Raw genomic sequence first — 14,970 nt, 5'->3', positions numbered from 1 at the left:
CTGGCTTAGTGTTAGGATTGTCTGAGGTATGTTGTTTGATCAGTTTTTGACGTAAGTGCCGTTTGGTAGTTTTCTTTGTCAGGATAAATAATAATAATAATAATAATAATAATAATAATAATAATAATAATAATTTGTCCTTGAACCATAGCATTATTAGCATTATGTGTAAGTAAATTTTCAAAGCACGTAGAAAAAACTTTAACATAGAATTCCCAATCTTCAAAATGTGAAGTTATGTGAGGTAACAACCTTTGTCGCGATTCGACCACAACTTTGAGACTTTGACGTTGCAAAATTCAGTTTGAAACCTTCAGTTCCTAATGCAATATATTTCCGTAAGAGAATCAAAGTAAGCAAAAATATAACATTACTTACCCATAATGCTAATAATGGAATGTATATTACCGTCACGTACCCTCAACAAATGGCGAGCTTTTATTTATTTATTTTTTGGGCAAGTAAAAGTCTAGCTTTTAGTCAAAGTCTTCCAGCTTAGCTGGTAAGATACCTCCTGTTGACTCTTGGAGCACATGGGTTCGAGTCTTGACACCAACTAACTCCTAACATTTACCCTTCAAAAAAAAAAAAAAAAAAGGTCCAGCTTAAAGTCAAAAGAGAAATAAGATAAGGGTAAGGGATTTATCTTACCCAAAATCTCTATGGAATCATAAAAAATATCTGGTTACCATATGTAACCAGAGTTACCATTCCTTGCACATGAGAGGCAAGCTTGGGAATGGGGTTAGAAAATTAACCTCTCTTATTAAAGATACGAGCTCACAAAACTCTGGAAAATCAGACTTCCTTATCTATCGAAAATTAGTCTCTCTTATTAAAAAGATGAGATGACGAAACTTACGAGGATGGACCTCCCATATTAAAAGGATAGGTTCATGAAGCTTGGAGAACCTACTCCCTTTTTAAAGGGCGAGTTAAATGAAGCTCGTAATTGCCATCCTCGTATTATAAGGGTTTGATATAAAAGTGCCCCGTACTATAAAGGCCCGAGCTGAATGAAGCTCGTAATTGTTGTCCTCCGTATTAAAAGGGGTCGAAATCAACTTGTAAAATATACCTCCCTTTTTAAAGGGCGAACTGAGTGAAGCTCGTAAAATATATTTTCCTTTTTAAGGGGCGAGCTGAGTAAAGCTCGTAAATATACTTCCCTTTTTACTCCCTCAGCTCATGAAGTTCGGACAAATCTTAAGAGATCAACCAAAAAAAAAAAAAAAAACAGGTCGCCTAACAAGGGTTAACCTAAAAAGAGATTGATTTCTGCTAAAGAGACGTCACTCAAAAAAACACTTTGACATTCTCGATGTTTGACAAGCAAGCACGAGAATGGGAGGCAACTGATAAGGATAAAAATAATAGGCAACTCAAAGTCAAAAAAGAAATAAGATAAGGGTAAGGGATTTATCTTACCCAAAATCTCTATGGAATCATAAAAAATATCTGGTTACCATATGTAACCAGAGTTACCATTCCTGTAAGAAGGAAACGATATCATCTTGGATCAGGGACAATCTCGTTTCAACAACTACTACCATTAATGCTTCTATAAAAGAGATGATGGGTCAACCTAAAAAGGTACGTCATAACTTTAATATGTAATCCTTGTAGGATATTAGATCGTCAAGTACTAACTTGACCGTCGGAGTGCACCCAGCCGGCACCACGCCGGTCATCACTTCTCTTGTTTTGCAAGAATCGCCACCGACTCCGGAGCGTGTAGATTTTTGGCATCAACATATATATATATATATTTATATGCGTGTATGAAGTGATGCTAGGGATGTGACAAGAGTTGAAAATTGAACCAATTGAATTCCACAATATCGAAGTCACTGTGTTTTTTTTTTTGCAAACGCAGATGAAGTTGGCTTAACTACTACTGACCTCATAAATCATACGCTCGCATAGTCGCATGAATGGCTGTCATTATTTAAATTACATTAATGTCCTTATTTTCTCAATAATCAAGTAAATCAAAAACTGAAAAATATTTGTAAAACAAATAATAATTTTTGGATCGAACATCTTGACATATGTAATCAACTTGATATTAGGAATGCATAACAAGCAGGATGTATTTATCAAACACACACACATAAAAGCTTGAATGTATACTTAAAAAAAATTATATTCAGCCACCCAACTACAGGTGCAAACCGTGCAATAATATGGCAGTGCAGATTGAGGATGTGAAGACCCCTTTCTTGGTCTCCCTTGTTAAATAGAAGGATAGTATAAATGGGTTGAGAGGCAGAAACGCAGTGCAAACAAATTTAGGAGACTTACTAGACTTGTCACCTAGATAAAATTCCCAAATACACAATAATCCTTTAGGTAATAAAAGTAATATAATAAGTCAAATTTAGTAGTAGCTGATTGTATTTAATTGATTTTTTATTAGGTTGAGTTCTCAAATGATGATAGAAATACTTCAACCTAGTATTACTCTGCCCAGTAAGGATTACGAAAAATATATTGACAAGAAACATAGTTACTTTTCTTTTTTCCCTAGGTAACAAAGTTACTTTTTTATAAGCCTCCTAAATTCAATTATCTTATATTGAGCTTGGACCATGCTAACAATTTCAATTATTTCGAGAGTACAAGTTCACCAAGGAGAACAGATGACATGGAGCAGAAAATTTGTCTTTCTAACTGACTCCATGAACCTGAGATAAGGGAATCATACGACTCAAGATGAAACATGGAGAGTCAGTATGACTAAATGGAGTCAATATTTCAATTTATTCAAATCCAACATGCCAAGGGATCAGCTCAACCTGGTGTTTTCAAGAGTAAGCTTAAGAATGATTTCCAATTGTAGATACTAACATATAAAAGCTATGCACAAAACATCATAACAATGCATTTGACGTGCACATACAATCGAGAGCGGAATACATAATCTACTTTATGAAATGCTCAATCAGAGTACTACACTATAGAAATAATTAGAGCTCCATGGTTCATTACCTGTTTAAGCCAATCACGCACTAACATAATCAAAATAAGGGAGAGAAAAAATGCTGGTAAAGCAGCTAGAATAGCGAAGCTGATTTCATTGGCCCTTAGAATCTGATCCAGTTCGAGCATTGCGCTGTTCAAAAGAAAGTCATCAGGAATTTAAAGAAAAACTTGAATGCGAAAGAGATCTGACGTCTACCCAAGGATACCAGCTCATTCACTCATGTCTCAATATCTAGTTTTAGCTTCTGAATCTGCAATGGCAAAAACCACTAGTCATGTGACCGAGATTAAAAACTACTGACCAGTGAAAGTAATGTACATTAAAATATCCAGAATCGGAAACCTTACGGATAGTCGAGTAAGAGTAATGTACCATATTCGGACTGTAGGTACGTTTCATCCTAGTGAAGGAGAGCCAACTATTCTTCTTAATGTACTCAATAAGCTTCTGACCCGAACTGTCTCTTAACTTCTTCAAATTCACATTCCGTTTCTTGTGGTTCACGGATAGAAATAGTAGTTCTTGCTCTCTTGGGGCATGGAGGAACTGCAATACCCTTTCCTTTGGCCTTTCGAGACAATTTTGGAGCCATTTGATGTTCGAAAGATTTTGGTTTGACGCCTTGAAACTCATTTAGTAATTTCGTCGAACACTTGGCATCCACTCCGAACAAGTTCTTTGAGAAAGTTTGATTGATTCTTCAAAAACCCCCAAATCTCAACAACAAATCAAGCATATAAGGCCACAAAGATCAATTCAGAGTCTTCAAATACAAACACCCAAAGATCTTCAATACAACTTAACCAATCCTCTAGATTTTCTTTCAAACCCAACCTCCAAATTTTCTCTTCAAATCCCAAGCTTCAATCTTCAATACTTGATGTCAATACAATAATCACAATGTATAATTGAATGTATGCAACAATATTATGAGAATAATGCACTTGAAGATGTATATGGGATGTGAATATGTGTGAGCAATATTGAAAATGTAAGAAATTTTCCCTCTCATATCAAAAAGAGTAATTCTACACACCTCAAAATTTTTCAACCCCTGTTTCCTCTATTTATAGACTGTTATAGACTTTCTAGATATTTTCTAACTAACTTCCTGAGCTGGGCCGTTCTTTTGGGCTTCTCTTTACTTTGGGCTCAGCTACTTCCTTGCAAAAACCGGGCTTCTCCCTCAACCGAAATGATCCTGGGCTTGATTAATTAAGGTTCAACTTAGAATGGTAGTCCTTATCTAACCCGCTTGTGACCATCTGGATCGTACCCCGCCTAGGTAATTTTGGATATCCTCATCTGCCCCCATAATCTCCCCCTAATTAATTAGAGTTGGATTATCAAAAGGGCCTAATCATGACATGACGGCTCGAAGTGATGACGTGGGGAAATGAATAGTTGGCTCAGAGATTAATGCTTCGAGATTTGCTGCACCATCTTCAACACAGCCTCGTGTAGGTCGAACCAGTTTTGCTTTAAAAACCTGACTTCTTATCTTTTGCCTTTCTTCAACCTTTCTCTTCTTTTTCGTCTAGTGTCATTACCTTCGATTACTTCTGTCATCTACTGTATTTTCTAGCGAACTTCCCTTGTTTTCACCGGCGATTTTTCCTATTGCGATTTGACTTTTGCTTTGTGATCGGACACTCTGCAAAACTCCCTTCTCAAGGTCAGTTCCTTACTTTTGCTGCTCTATTTTTGGAGGAAAAGGTTTTTTTACACACTAAAAAAAAAATTCCTTTTTTCTTTTAGAATGGCCCCCCTTAATTTGAACGTTATTCGTTCGAAAAATAATATCCTAAATGATGCCTCTCTCAGGGTTTATCCCGCGGATCTAAATGAGAGCACCGGTGAGGATCTCCTTCCCGGCACTACAACAGTTCTGGCTTTTACCAGCGCTCAAAAGTGCTAGTAAAAGTCCTAAAAAGTGCTGGTAATTCAAAAGCGCTAGTAAATGTAGTGTCAATAGGCCTTTACCAGTGCTTTTCCAGTGGTAAAGTCCTTTTACCAGCGCTTTTTCATAAAGCGTTGGTAAATGCTATATGCCAGCGGTTTCTGGAAAAGTGCTGGTAAAGAGTATTTACCAAAAAACGCTGCTTAAGCGTCATTTTAAGTTTTCCCCTATACCAGCGCTTCTTAAAGAAAGAAGCGCTGGTAAAAGGTCATTTTATATAAATATATATATTTTTTTTCCCTTTATTGTTTTTGTTAAAATAGATTACGGCTACTAAATGCCATCCAATATAACATAAGTTAAACCTGTAATCAAACATCAAGTCCATTCATGAACAAAATTTACTAACGAGATAAACCCAATCCACATCAAAGTTAAAAATAAAAATAAAAAATAAAAATGAATTACGGTGCAATAATGAAATTTGATATAGAGTGCAGCTATGTCTCAAAAACAGGCCCATGAAAATATATATATAATGTCTCAAATCATGAGAATTTGCGTCAAATGAGACTCCATGTAATAACATTCTTGAAACAAGACCATCACAGCCAGTCCCCAAACAATTGTTATTCCCGGAAGTGTCACCACCTTGTCCTTCTCCAAATTCACCACCACCGTAGCACAACCAGCAAATATCAGGAAGTAGGTCCCCAACACCTCCATATAAAGAGAACATGTTCAAAAGGAACTTCAGATGGTTAATGTTCAAAAAATGAGCATGAATAAAATGCAGAATCCAGATTTACCAGTAGTAAGACGAGTTGAAAATTTTTAAATATGTATACATCAATGACAAGGTTGTAGGAAGTAGGAACAACAGACGAGATAAGATGAGACAAAAACAAAATACTGAAGATGGTCCGACAAAATGTAAAAAATAGTCACCTAAATACCTTATTTGGGAATATAACTCCGGCTGGTGGTCGAGCTATATGTTTATGAGCATCTGGAAATCTGTATATAGCACAACTGAACAACAGAGGAGTAACAGAAGAGATAAAAAATAAAAATAGAAAAAGTAAAAGGAAAAGAAGTCCAAGATGCATTTTATTTTAATTAACCCACTTAAAAATTATCTCTGTTTTATTGGAAACTTACATGACTTGATTATCCATAATATCTTCCAGTCCTGTAACAGGTGACCTAAAAATTAGAGGGCAAGGGTCTCCAACACAAAGTGCTATATAACCATTCATCCCATCACTGCATGAAACCCAAAAAATATAAGGAAATAGTTCAAACAATACGAAGAAAATAAAAATGAATAGGATTCAAGAGGCCAGCAAGCTGCAGTTATTTATATAATGGACATGATTTAGGAACGATGATGTAGGAGAAGGGATAAAGTCCTGCTATTGTTGAAAAACAACCTCAAACCCTAACTATGAGCTAGGTTTAGAGGTATTTAAACAACAAAAAAGGGGGAGAAAGGATAAGGGCCAAGTATGCAAATATTTATCATCAAGCAAATCAAAACATGAGTCTCTTCCCTGCAACCGTAAATTAAAAAATACAAGATACGTGGATTTACACAGACAATCGTAGCAAAGATACAAACTTACCAACATTTGAACAAATCTGGGGTTCAAAAAATAATTTGCCATCAAACAACACTGAACTTGGGCACGATTCAGGAATGCAGTGAGAAGAATATGAAGTAAAAAATATCCACCAGACAGATTTTGGCATTAAAAAACATTTTAAAGGTTGAAAAAATGTTGTGAAAATTAATTTTGAAGTAAAATCATCTTGCAAATAAAAATATTTGTGTAAGGAAAATCATCATCCTTTTGAATTTTTTTGAGAAAATGAGAACTTTAAAAAATTAAATATATGAACTTTTCCCAGGAAATTCGGGATATTTCTTTTGATATATGAATTATTGAAATATTGGAGTACACCAGCTTTAATTTTTTGTTTTGCACTTTTACAGCTTACTTCATAAGGAATTTGAGGTTATTTTGAGATAACGCTATTTCTCAAAGGTCATTGAAGTCTATGGCTATGATTCCACAACTACTTGTAAACAGAGTTTCTAATTTCACCAATTTGAGAAATTACAAGAATCAATTAGAGCTTTTAGACTCGACAGCAATTTAAAACTAAAAACTAAAAAGGGAAGTACTAAAAAAATAGGCAGGAAAGATGTAAAGTAGTTAAGTAGCAGTTTTTCAACTTCACTTTCAAAACAAGAAGGATTGCTACAGCTATCTGGTTGTTTCCATAACAACTCGGCAACTCCAGTAAAAAATTACAAGAAAGCTGCACTAATCTACCATCCAAACCAACCAAAACAACATAGGCAAAAGCTAACTTCATTGTTTTCAACCGCTCCAAGCTACCCTTCAGCATTGAATCTAACACATTGAAAACTGCACAAGGATCTTTTTTATGGTTATGACCCTTGTTCTGTGGAAACCAAAATACAAACAAAATACATGCAACGAATTAAAGGACACAACCACAAGTTTCTTCAAAAGAACTCATCAAACTTCAAACTTTCTTTTTTCTAATATTTCTGAACAAAATACAAACAAAATACATGCAACGAATTAAAGAAATAGTACTTAAAACACATTATGTTCTTAAAACACATTAAAGTCAATGTAGATGGGGATGTAAATGAAGTTGTCCTGAAGTAAACAAGAGTCAGTCCTTGGCATTAGATGATTTGCAGAGCCCTGCAAAGAATCCAATTCAAACAAGAGGAGAGAGAGAGAGATCAAAAACGCCATTTAATAAAAAGTTGCTGAAATCATCATAATTATTTTATCACTACTATAAATTGCTCTATCAACTAATTAAGATATTGCAATATTCTTGAAAGAAAATACTGAAGCCACAAACAAAATAGGGAGCCAAAATCGAACTCGTTGTGATTTGAGCCGTTTGATGACATCTGCACACATTAAAACTAAAAACAAAATATCAACATCAATAGCTCAAAAAAGAGTAAAGCAAAACTGGTCATCATCATCATCAATGTCACAGTCAATTACCAATCAACATAAAGCAAATTAGAGAGTGATAATCTTCTAATTTTATAAGAAATAGATTTGACCCGATCAAATAAAAGAGTAAAGCAAAACTGGTCATCATCTTTTTTTTTTTTTTTTGGAAGAAATGAATGGTTCACGGACAAAATACTAGGTGGGTAGGCTTTAAATGTGAAAAATAAATGGAATTTAATCCAATTCACGAGCTGAAAGGAACAGCCAGCTAAGACTACCCCAGTTCTTGAATTTAAACGATGTCAAGTTTTCTATTTTCTACAACTGAACACTTAAATAAATGCATTGAATGACATAATGTACCAAAACTATAATTGCATTAAACCCAGTTCGTGTATATGTTTGTGTGTATAAATATAATATTATTCATGAAAAATAATAGTTGAAAATTGAAACTCACATAGAGAGTAGTGACAATCCCTACAGAGTCACCCTCTACAAGCTTGATCTGAATATTTACTTTCCCAAACAAATACTTGCTTTTGAATTGAAATCCAGCCCCTGAAATTGCATATATGTTATATAAATCAGATTTAAAATAAAAAATAAAAAATAAAGCAAGAGCATCAAGAACAAAAAATAAAAATAAAAACTTAAGCAAAAAAATAAGTAAATGAAAACTAAAATTGAGACACCCAATACATAACAAGGAAATCATGGAGACCAAACACAGATTCATTTGTTTACGAGAATAGTTATCTAGTTTCATCTTAAGAAGCTCTCCTTCATAGAGGAAATGGTCCAGTGCCCAATCTTGACTTTATGATCTACTAAGCCAGTCACTTACATCGTCCCAAGCAATCAAGGATCTGGGCTTTTACGTACTTGATCAAAAGACTTGATAAATATTAGGCAAGGAGGCAATATAAAATTTTCAACATAAAGGATTCCAGCAAATAAATATAAGCCTCGAATGTTAAAAACACCAACTCAATGGCAAAATGTGTATATCTCTAAAAGTTCTTAAACTAAAGAAGCTCTCAAAATTCATCAACCATGTTCCTTCTGTCCTACATAAAAGGGAGGAGGGGTTATGTTAATCACCACCTATTATTTGGTGGTTTGACTTAGTAAATCTAAACTATCCAGTTGGATGTTGTGAATGCTTCTTCCAGGTATTCAAGCTTTATGTCCTTATTTCCTATTTCAACTCCCCTCGCTCGATCATACCTGGCATAACAAAAAGCCATTACAAGACATTAGTGATGTATTTTAGGCGTCATGAAAGCATAATGATGCCTCCATTGCAAACCAATCTGAAACAGACTTCTACAAAACAGAAGTTGAGTATATAAAATGTAACTCAAAAGGTAAATTTGAAAGAGACATAAGAGTTTGTTACCATATTACTTCTAACATTGGCAATGATCCTGTTGAAAGATTAATTTATGTTTCTAAGTTTTCATTAGCACAAGTCTAGGTTAGGGTGTAAATTGCAGCCGTACAACAACCTTGCCATGATTCATGAGTGGAGCAAATTCTCATGAATAGAAGGAGGGTTAGCCAACTGTTGGTCTGAATTTTTTTTTTTTTTTTAACTAGCATACAAAAAAGTTGATACAGGAAATTCACATACAAATTTTTTTTTTTAAACCAGCATACAAATGACTATTTATTTGTTTGAAATTGCTCTACACAAAAAGTTATTTTAATGTGACATTTTCTTTTAGATTTATTTGTAACACAAAAGAAAAAAGAAGATAGTTTTTTAAAATAGTTTTTTATAAAAAAAATGTTTTGCATACTATATATGGTCAAACACTATTTTATTAGACAACAATTTAAACAACTCTAAGGCCTGGCATTCTGGAGTTTGGGAACATTTGATGTTCAACGGTTGTCATTGGACACCAAAATTCCATTTACTGATGTTGCAGGGGCCTTCATGACCAAAAGTTTCCAAGGCAAGATGCAGAAAAATGACTTTCATACCTGACTTATGCTCTTGAAGATGCGAAGGAAGGGTCTGCTTAAAGAAAGCCGAGAGATTAAAGACAGAGAACAGGCAAAGCAAGGAAGACACTCAGTTGCAAGATATTCAAAAAACTGAACCACTCCTGTAAAACAGCAATTATGAATTAAAACCGCAAAAATAAAAATAAGAATAATTAAAAGTTTGAACTAAAACAATAATTTCAACAGCCAAAAGAATTTATGCTCCAAACACAACATAATATATGAAAATAGATTAAATTTAATATCCCCTTACAAGTTCAACAGATTTCAAGCAAAGAGATTAAATTTTTGCCAAACAGATTCAAACGAAATTTGTAACAGATAAGGGGAAAAGTAAAAGGAAACAACCTGATCTGTGTGTTTATAGAGAGATAATTACGCCATTGAAAGTGCACTAAACACATGTAACCCTTAAATCTATCGTAAAATTCACAAATGCAACCTGAAAACTAAAACACTTCAGATAACAAATCCACATAAAACCCTAAATTTACTCAATATTATCACCAGAATAACAACAATCTTAGGTACAGTGATCTACACAGGTAATCAAAATCAGAAGGCAAATAGTTACTAACCTAAAAAAATTCTGCTCCGATCTGTTAGTGTAGACGAGGTTTTCAAAACCCCCAATGATGACTCTTTCTCTCTCTGTGTGTGCAGTAGCAATGACTTTGTCTCTCTAAACCAAGCTACCAGTTTTAAAGCGTTGGTTTCTAATTAAAATTCGAGTTTTGGAACGCTGACTGATGGAAGGGGAGAGAGCTGTGATGAACAGTGATGGAAAGAGAGAGAGAGCTGTGATGGAAAACAAAACGGATTACAAGATCGGGCGAGACCGGTGATAGAAGGAGAGAGAGCTGTGATGGAAGGAGAGAGAGCGTTAGGGCTGGCAAAATGAAATGGGAAAGTGAATACAGTGTTAATGGCCCCAAAAAAATGACGTAGTAAAAGGCCCTAAATATTCTACAGCGGAGGAAAAAGGTGGAGGGAAAAGATAAAAAATTAGAGGGAAGGGGAAAAAAGGCAGGGAATGGAAGGGCCATTACCAGCGCTTTTTTTTAAAGAGCTGGTATAACTACTACCCCTATACTAGCGCTTTAGAGAAAAGCATTGGTACGATTACCCCTATACCAGCGCTTTTTGTTAGAGTGTTGGTATGATTACACCTATACCAGCGCTCCTAAAAAGAGCGCGGGTACGATTACCCCTATACCAGCGCTTTTTGCTAAAGCGCTGGTATGATTACACCTATACTAGTGCTCCTAAGAAGAGCGCTGGTATTAGTTCACTTATACTAGCATTCTTCTAAAGAGCGCTAGTAAAAGCCTAATATGTTGTAGTGTAGAGAGATTCTTTTCTCAGCTCTACATCTGAACGTAATCAAATTCCCTCTACACCCATTCTTCTCTTATATCTTCAACAAATTGGGGTTTTCCCCTCTTCAGGTTAACCCTAATTTCCTTAGGGTGATTTCAGTCCTTCTAATTTTGAATCGTGATAGAGGTCTTAATTTAGATATCATAGACCTTCTCCTTTGCTACCGAATCGTTAAAACCAGAAGCGATGAACCATATTTCCACTTACATCCTATCGAGAAACGTTCCATCTGTACTGACAAGCTCTCATTCGAAAAGGGCTGGAAGAGCAACTTAATTGGGGTCAGTGGAAATTAACGAACTCCTTTCGCTCAGACTTTCCCAATCCCAACCACTTTCGAAAAGTGCTCTGTCCTTCAATTTAAGAAGTTTAAGAATCATCCTTCTGATTGCCATTATGAATCCTATCTTCCTCATTTTTGTACTTTTCTTTGTAGGTTCCTTTGAATAAATCATGATGAGTTAGTTTACAGCATTTGCAGGGCCAGACTTGACATTCTGAAGGAAAAAGTCCAGAACAACCTTCCCTGAATTACTGACTTGCTCACCCCTAAAAACCTTTCTGACATATCAATATTGGGGTCCATAATGGATAGTATTCAACTTCCTTCCTTCACCAGGAGAAGATGTTCTACTCCTACTCCTTCAGCTGTGCCAGCCCCTATAGCGACCACCTCAACTACTCCTATTTTGGCTCCAACCACTGAGCATCCAACTGCTGAGCTCGCTGTATCTACCTCTGCTGAAGTTCAGCCTACTGTGCCTAACAATGAACCCTCTGACATTCTGACTAAGGCTCCCCAAATTGGTGCTCAGAATGTTGAGGATTCCTCTCAAAGCAGTGGTGGATCTCCTCCTGCCCGGGATGGCATTTCAGAGAAGAGCTTGGGAAAAAGACCAATGCCTGAAGGTGGTCTTGATCAAAATGATGTTCCCCCGGCACAGAGGGCCAGAAAGACCTCTTTCAGGATCACTAATCCTATACCCCCTCCTCAACTATTCATTCCAGAGGGTGAATCTGCCAGAACCTCTAGTTCCACACCATCTGTTCTTCCATGGCACCCCTTGCTCAACCGTAAGGATTGCTCAACCATTGCCCCCATAAATTCTTTATTCAAGGACCCCCTTACCTCATTTTCTTTTTATAAGGGTTTCTGGACTCCCAAAGATCTTGAAATTCAAAACAAAATGACCTTCGGTGAGATGTATCAGCGGTTCCCAACAGCTGCTGTCGAGGTAGCTCTTCCTACCCTTGTAATATTTTTTTTTTAATTTTAATCATTTGATGGCTTAACTGACCAGAACATCATTTCCCTTGTGCAGACTCTATTTGGGATGTTTACATTTCAGAAGACCATTGAGGTTCTGAACAAAAAGCTTAAGTCCCTTTCTGTTAGCCTTAAGAGATCTGTTGAATCAGAGAATTTGCTCGAAGCCAAGAATGCTGAGCTCCTGGCCAAGCTGAACGAGTCGGAGAAAGAGATGACTAATTTAAAGGCTGAGAGGGACGCTCTAAGGACCGAAAGAGACGCCCTTAAAGCTAAACGAGATTCTCTTCAGGATGAAGCTGATGTTCTGAAAATTGAGAAAAATGTTGCCCTAACTGAAAGAAATGCACTGAGGGCTGAAACGGTAACCTTCAGTGTACTATGATTGCTGAACGGTTGACCCATACAAATTCAAAAGAGAAGTTCTCAAATGAATGCTCTTCTTTATTGAACGTCATTGGCAAAGTGGACGGTGGCATGAGGGCTCTCCATACCCGTTTTTCCAGAATAAGTGCTCTCAGGTATGCTGAAGAATACAGAGACGGCTTCATTGACCGTTCTCCCCCTGAAGGAGAATCTAGCACTTGTGCTGGTCCTGATGAGTTGGACGCTTCTCTTGACAGTAATCCACCAAGCAACTACCAAGATCCACCCTCTGATCCTGCTGAAAACATCTTCATTGAATGCAAAGAGATTGTAGCTTCAGGGGCTGCTCCACCCTTTCACCCTGTAAATGTTCCTCCCATCACCACCATTGTTCCTTCCACATTAGTCGCTTCTGACAGAACTTCATTGCCTGAAGAGGTCATTCATCTTGACTCTCCATCTAGAGATAGTGGTACAGTCAATGGTGAAGAGAACAACAACCTTCAAACTGGTAATGATGGGGAAGGCAACAGACCAGGGCTAGAAGAAGAAACTACAGACTAGTTTTCTGCTAATCTTTGTAGTTTTTTTTAAAAAAATTAACCCATATACTTCAACAATTTATCTTATGATGAATGGAATGGTATTTTTGTTTTGCAAAGATTATGTTCTTCAATTTATCCTTGAATGAGTAAATGGTTTGATTCTTCTATATGATTCTTACAAGTGTTTGTAGTTCAATTCAAAGTGCCACCTGGCATTTTTAGGCAAGTGTTTGGCGTTCGGCTAATAGTGCAACTTGCCACTTATCTTGCTGAGTGTTTGGCGTTCGGCTAGAATGCCACTTGCCACTTGGCACACTTTTTAGGCAAATGTTTGGTGTTCGGCTAATAATGCCACTTGCCACTTATCTTGCTGAGTGCTTGGCGTTCGGCTAGAATGCCACTTGCCACTTGGCACACTTTTTAGGCAAGTGTTTGGCGTTCGGCTAATAATGCCACTTACCACTTATTGTGTTGAGTGATTGGCGTTCGGCTAAAATACCACTTGCTACTTGGCACACTTTTTAGGTAAGTGTTTGGCATTCGGCTAATAGTGCCACTTGCCACTTATCTTGCTGAGTGCTTAGCGTTCGGCTAGAATGCCACTTGCCACTTGACACACTTTTTAGGCAAGTGTTTGGCGTTCGGCTAATAGTGTCACTTGCCACTTATCTTGCTGAGTGCTTGGCATTCAGCTAAAATGCCACTTGCCACTTGGCACTCTTTTTAGGTAAATGCTTGGCGTTTGGCTAATAGTGCCAGTTGCCACTTATCTTGCTGAGTGTTTGACGTTCGGTTAGAATGCCACTCGCCACTTGGCACACTTTTTAGGCAAGTGCTTGGTTCAACCCAATTTTGAAACTGAATGAACTCTTTTTTATAAATCTTTAAAAAGTTTGTACACTTGCATGAATATAATCCTCAAATGAGTATTGCTCAAAACTTAATTCAATTTCTACTGGTAGTACCTTTTTAGAGATGTCTTACTGACCAACCTTCCAGCTATAGTTTCTAAAATGTATGCCCCCTTTCCTATGACTTCTGCCACTCTGTATGGTCCTTCCCATGGTGACATCATCTTTTTGACAATCCCTACCTTCTTTTTCAAAACTAGGTCACTAGGTGCAAAGTCTCTGTGCTTCACCCTTTTGTTGTGACTATTCATTAGTGTCTGTTGATAAAACGCAAGCCTTATTGCCGCTGCATCTCTTTTTTCCTCCAGCAAATCGAGATTAAATCTCAGCATATTGTCATTCTGTTCCTAATTCCATGCCAGGCTCCAAACAGTTAGAACCAAGTGCTCAACCGGTATTACTGCTTCAGTACCATATGCCATCGCGAATGGGCTTTCTCCGGTCGGTCGCCTTGGGGTTATTCTGTAGGCCCACGGAACATTGGGGAGCTCATCTAACCATTTACCTTTCTCATCTTCAAGCTTCTTCTTAATATAAGCAAAGATTGTTCTATTTGTGATTTCAGCTTGGCCATTTACCTGCGGA

The 14,970-nt window shown here is 36.7% G+C and overlaps 1 protein-coding gene across 15 annotated transcripts; it reads right to left on the bottom strand.

Annotated features, from left to right (window-relative positions):
* Positions 1 to 2,889: 2,889 nt before the first annotated feature.
* On the bottom strand, positions 2,890 to 10,877 carry LOC132311545 (aquaporin NIP2-1-like). Of its 15 annotated transcripts, none has more exons than XM_059809473.1 (8): positions 10,495 to 10,862; positions 9,893 to 10,017; positions 8,361 to 9,130; positions 7,820 to 7,863; positions 7,264 to 7,630; positions 6,048 to 6,152; positions 5,843 to 5,918; positions 5,255 to 5,606 (listed from the first exon to the last, which is right to left on the bottom strand). In XM_059809473.1, exons 5-8 carry the CDS (start codon positions 7,299 to 7,301, stop codon positions 5,430 to 5,432), a joined length of 396 nt encoding a protein of 131 aa, XP_059665456.1. In that variant the 5' UTR covers positions 7,302 to 7,630; positions 7,820 to 7,863; positions 8,361 to 9,130; positions 9,893 to 10,017; positions 10,495 to 10,862; the 3' UTR covers positions 5,255 to 5,429. The 15 variants fall into 15 exon arrangements, 9 of the variants coding, with proteins under 9 accessions (XP_059665456.1, XP_059665458.1, XP_059665455.1 ...); XM_059809475.1 differs by having other exon boundaries at positions 7,820 to 7,848; XM_059809472.1 differs by having other exon boundaries at positions 7,264 to 7,863; positions 8,361 to 8,461; positions 9,005 to 9,130.
* Between the last annotated feature and the right edge of the window lie 4,093 nt (positions 10,878 to 14,970).

The sequence above is a fragment of the Cornus florida genome, unplaced genomic scaffold, assembly GCF_030987335.1.
Source record: "Cornus florida cultivar Cherokee Brave unplaced genomic scaffold, ASM3098733v1 CherokeeBrave_3.0.0_Hap2_Chr06, whole genome shotgun sequence".
Lineage (NCBI taxonomy): Eukaryota > Viridiplantae > Streptophyta > Magnoliopsida > Cornales > Cornaceae > Cornus > Cornus florida.
The sequence above is the reverse complement of the archived record's forward strand: the minus strand, read 5'-3'. Positions and strand labels throughout refer to the sequence as shown.

Excerpts from the sequence above, each read along its gene's own strand:
- LOC132311545 (XM_059809473.1), bottom strand. The coding sequence starts at position 7,301 with ATGCTGAAGGGTAGCTTGGAGCGGTTGAAAACAATGAA. Across the intron at positions 6,153-7,263 it reads GAGCGGTTGAAAACAATGAA|TGATGGGATGAATGGTTATA; the intron begins GTTAGCTTTTGC and ends GGTTTCATGCAG. Across the intron at positions 5,607-5,842 it reads GAGTTATATTCCCAAATAAG|GTGTTGGGGACCTACTTCCT; the intron begins GTATTTAGGTGA and ends CTTTATATGGAG.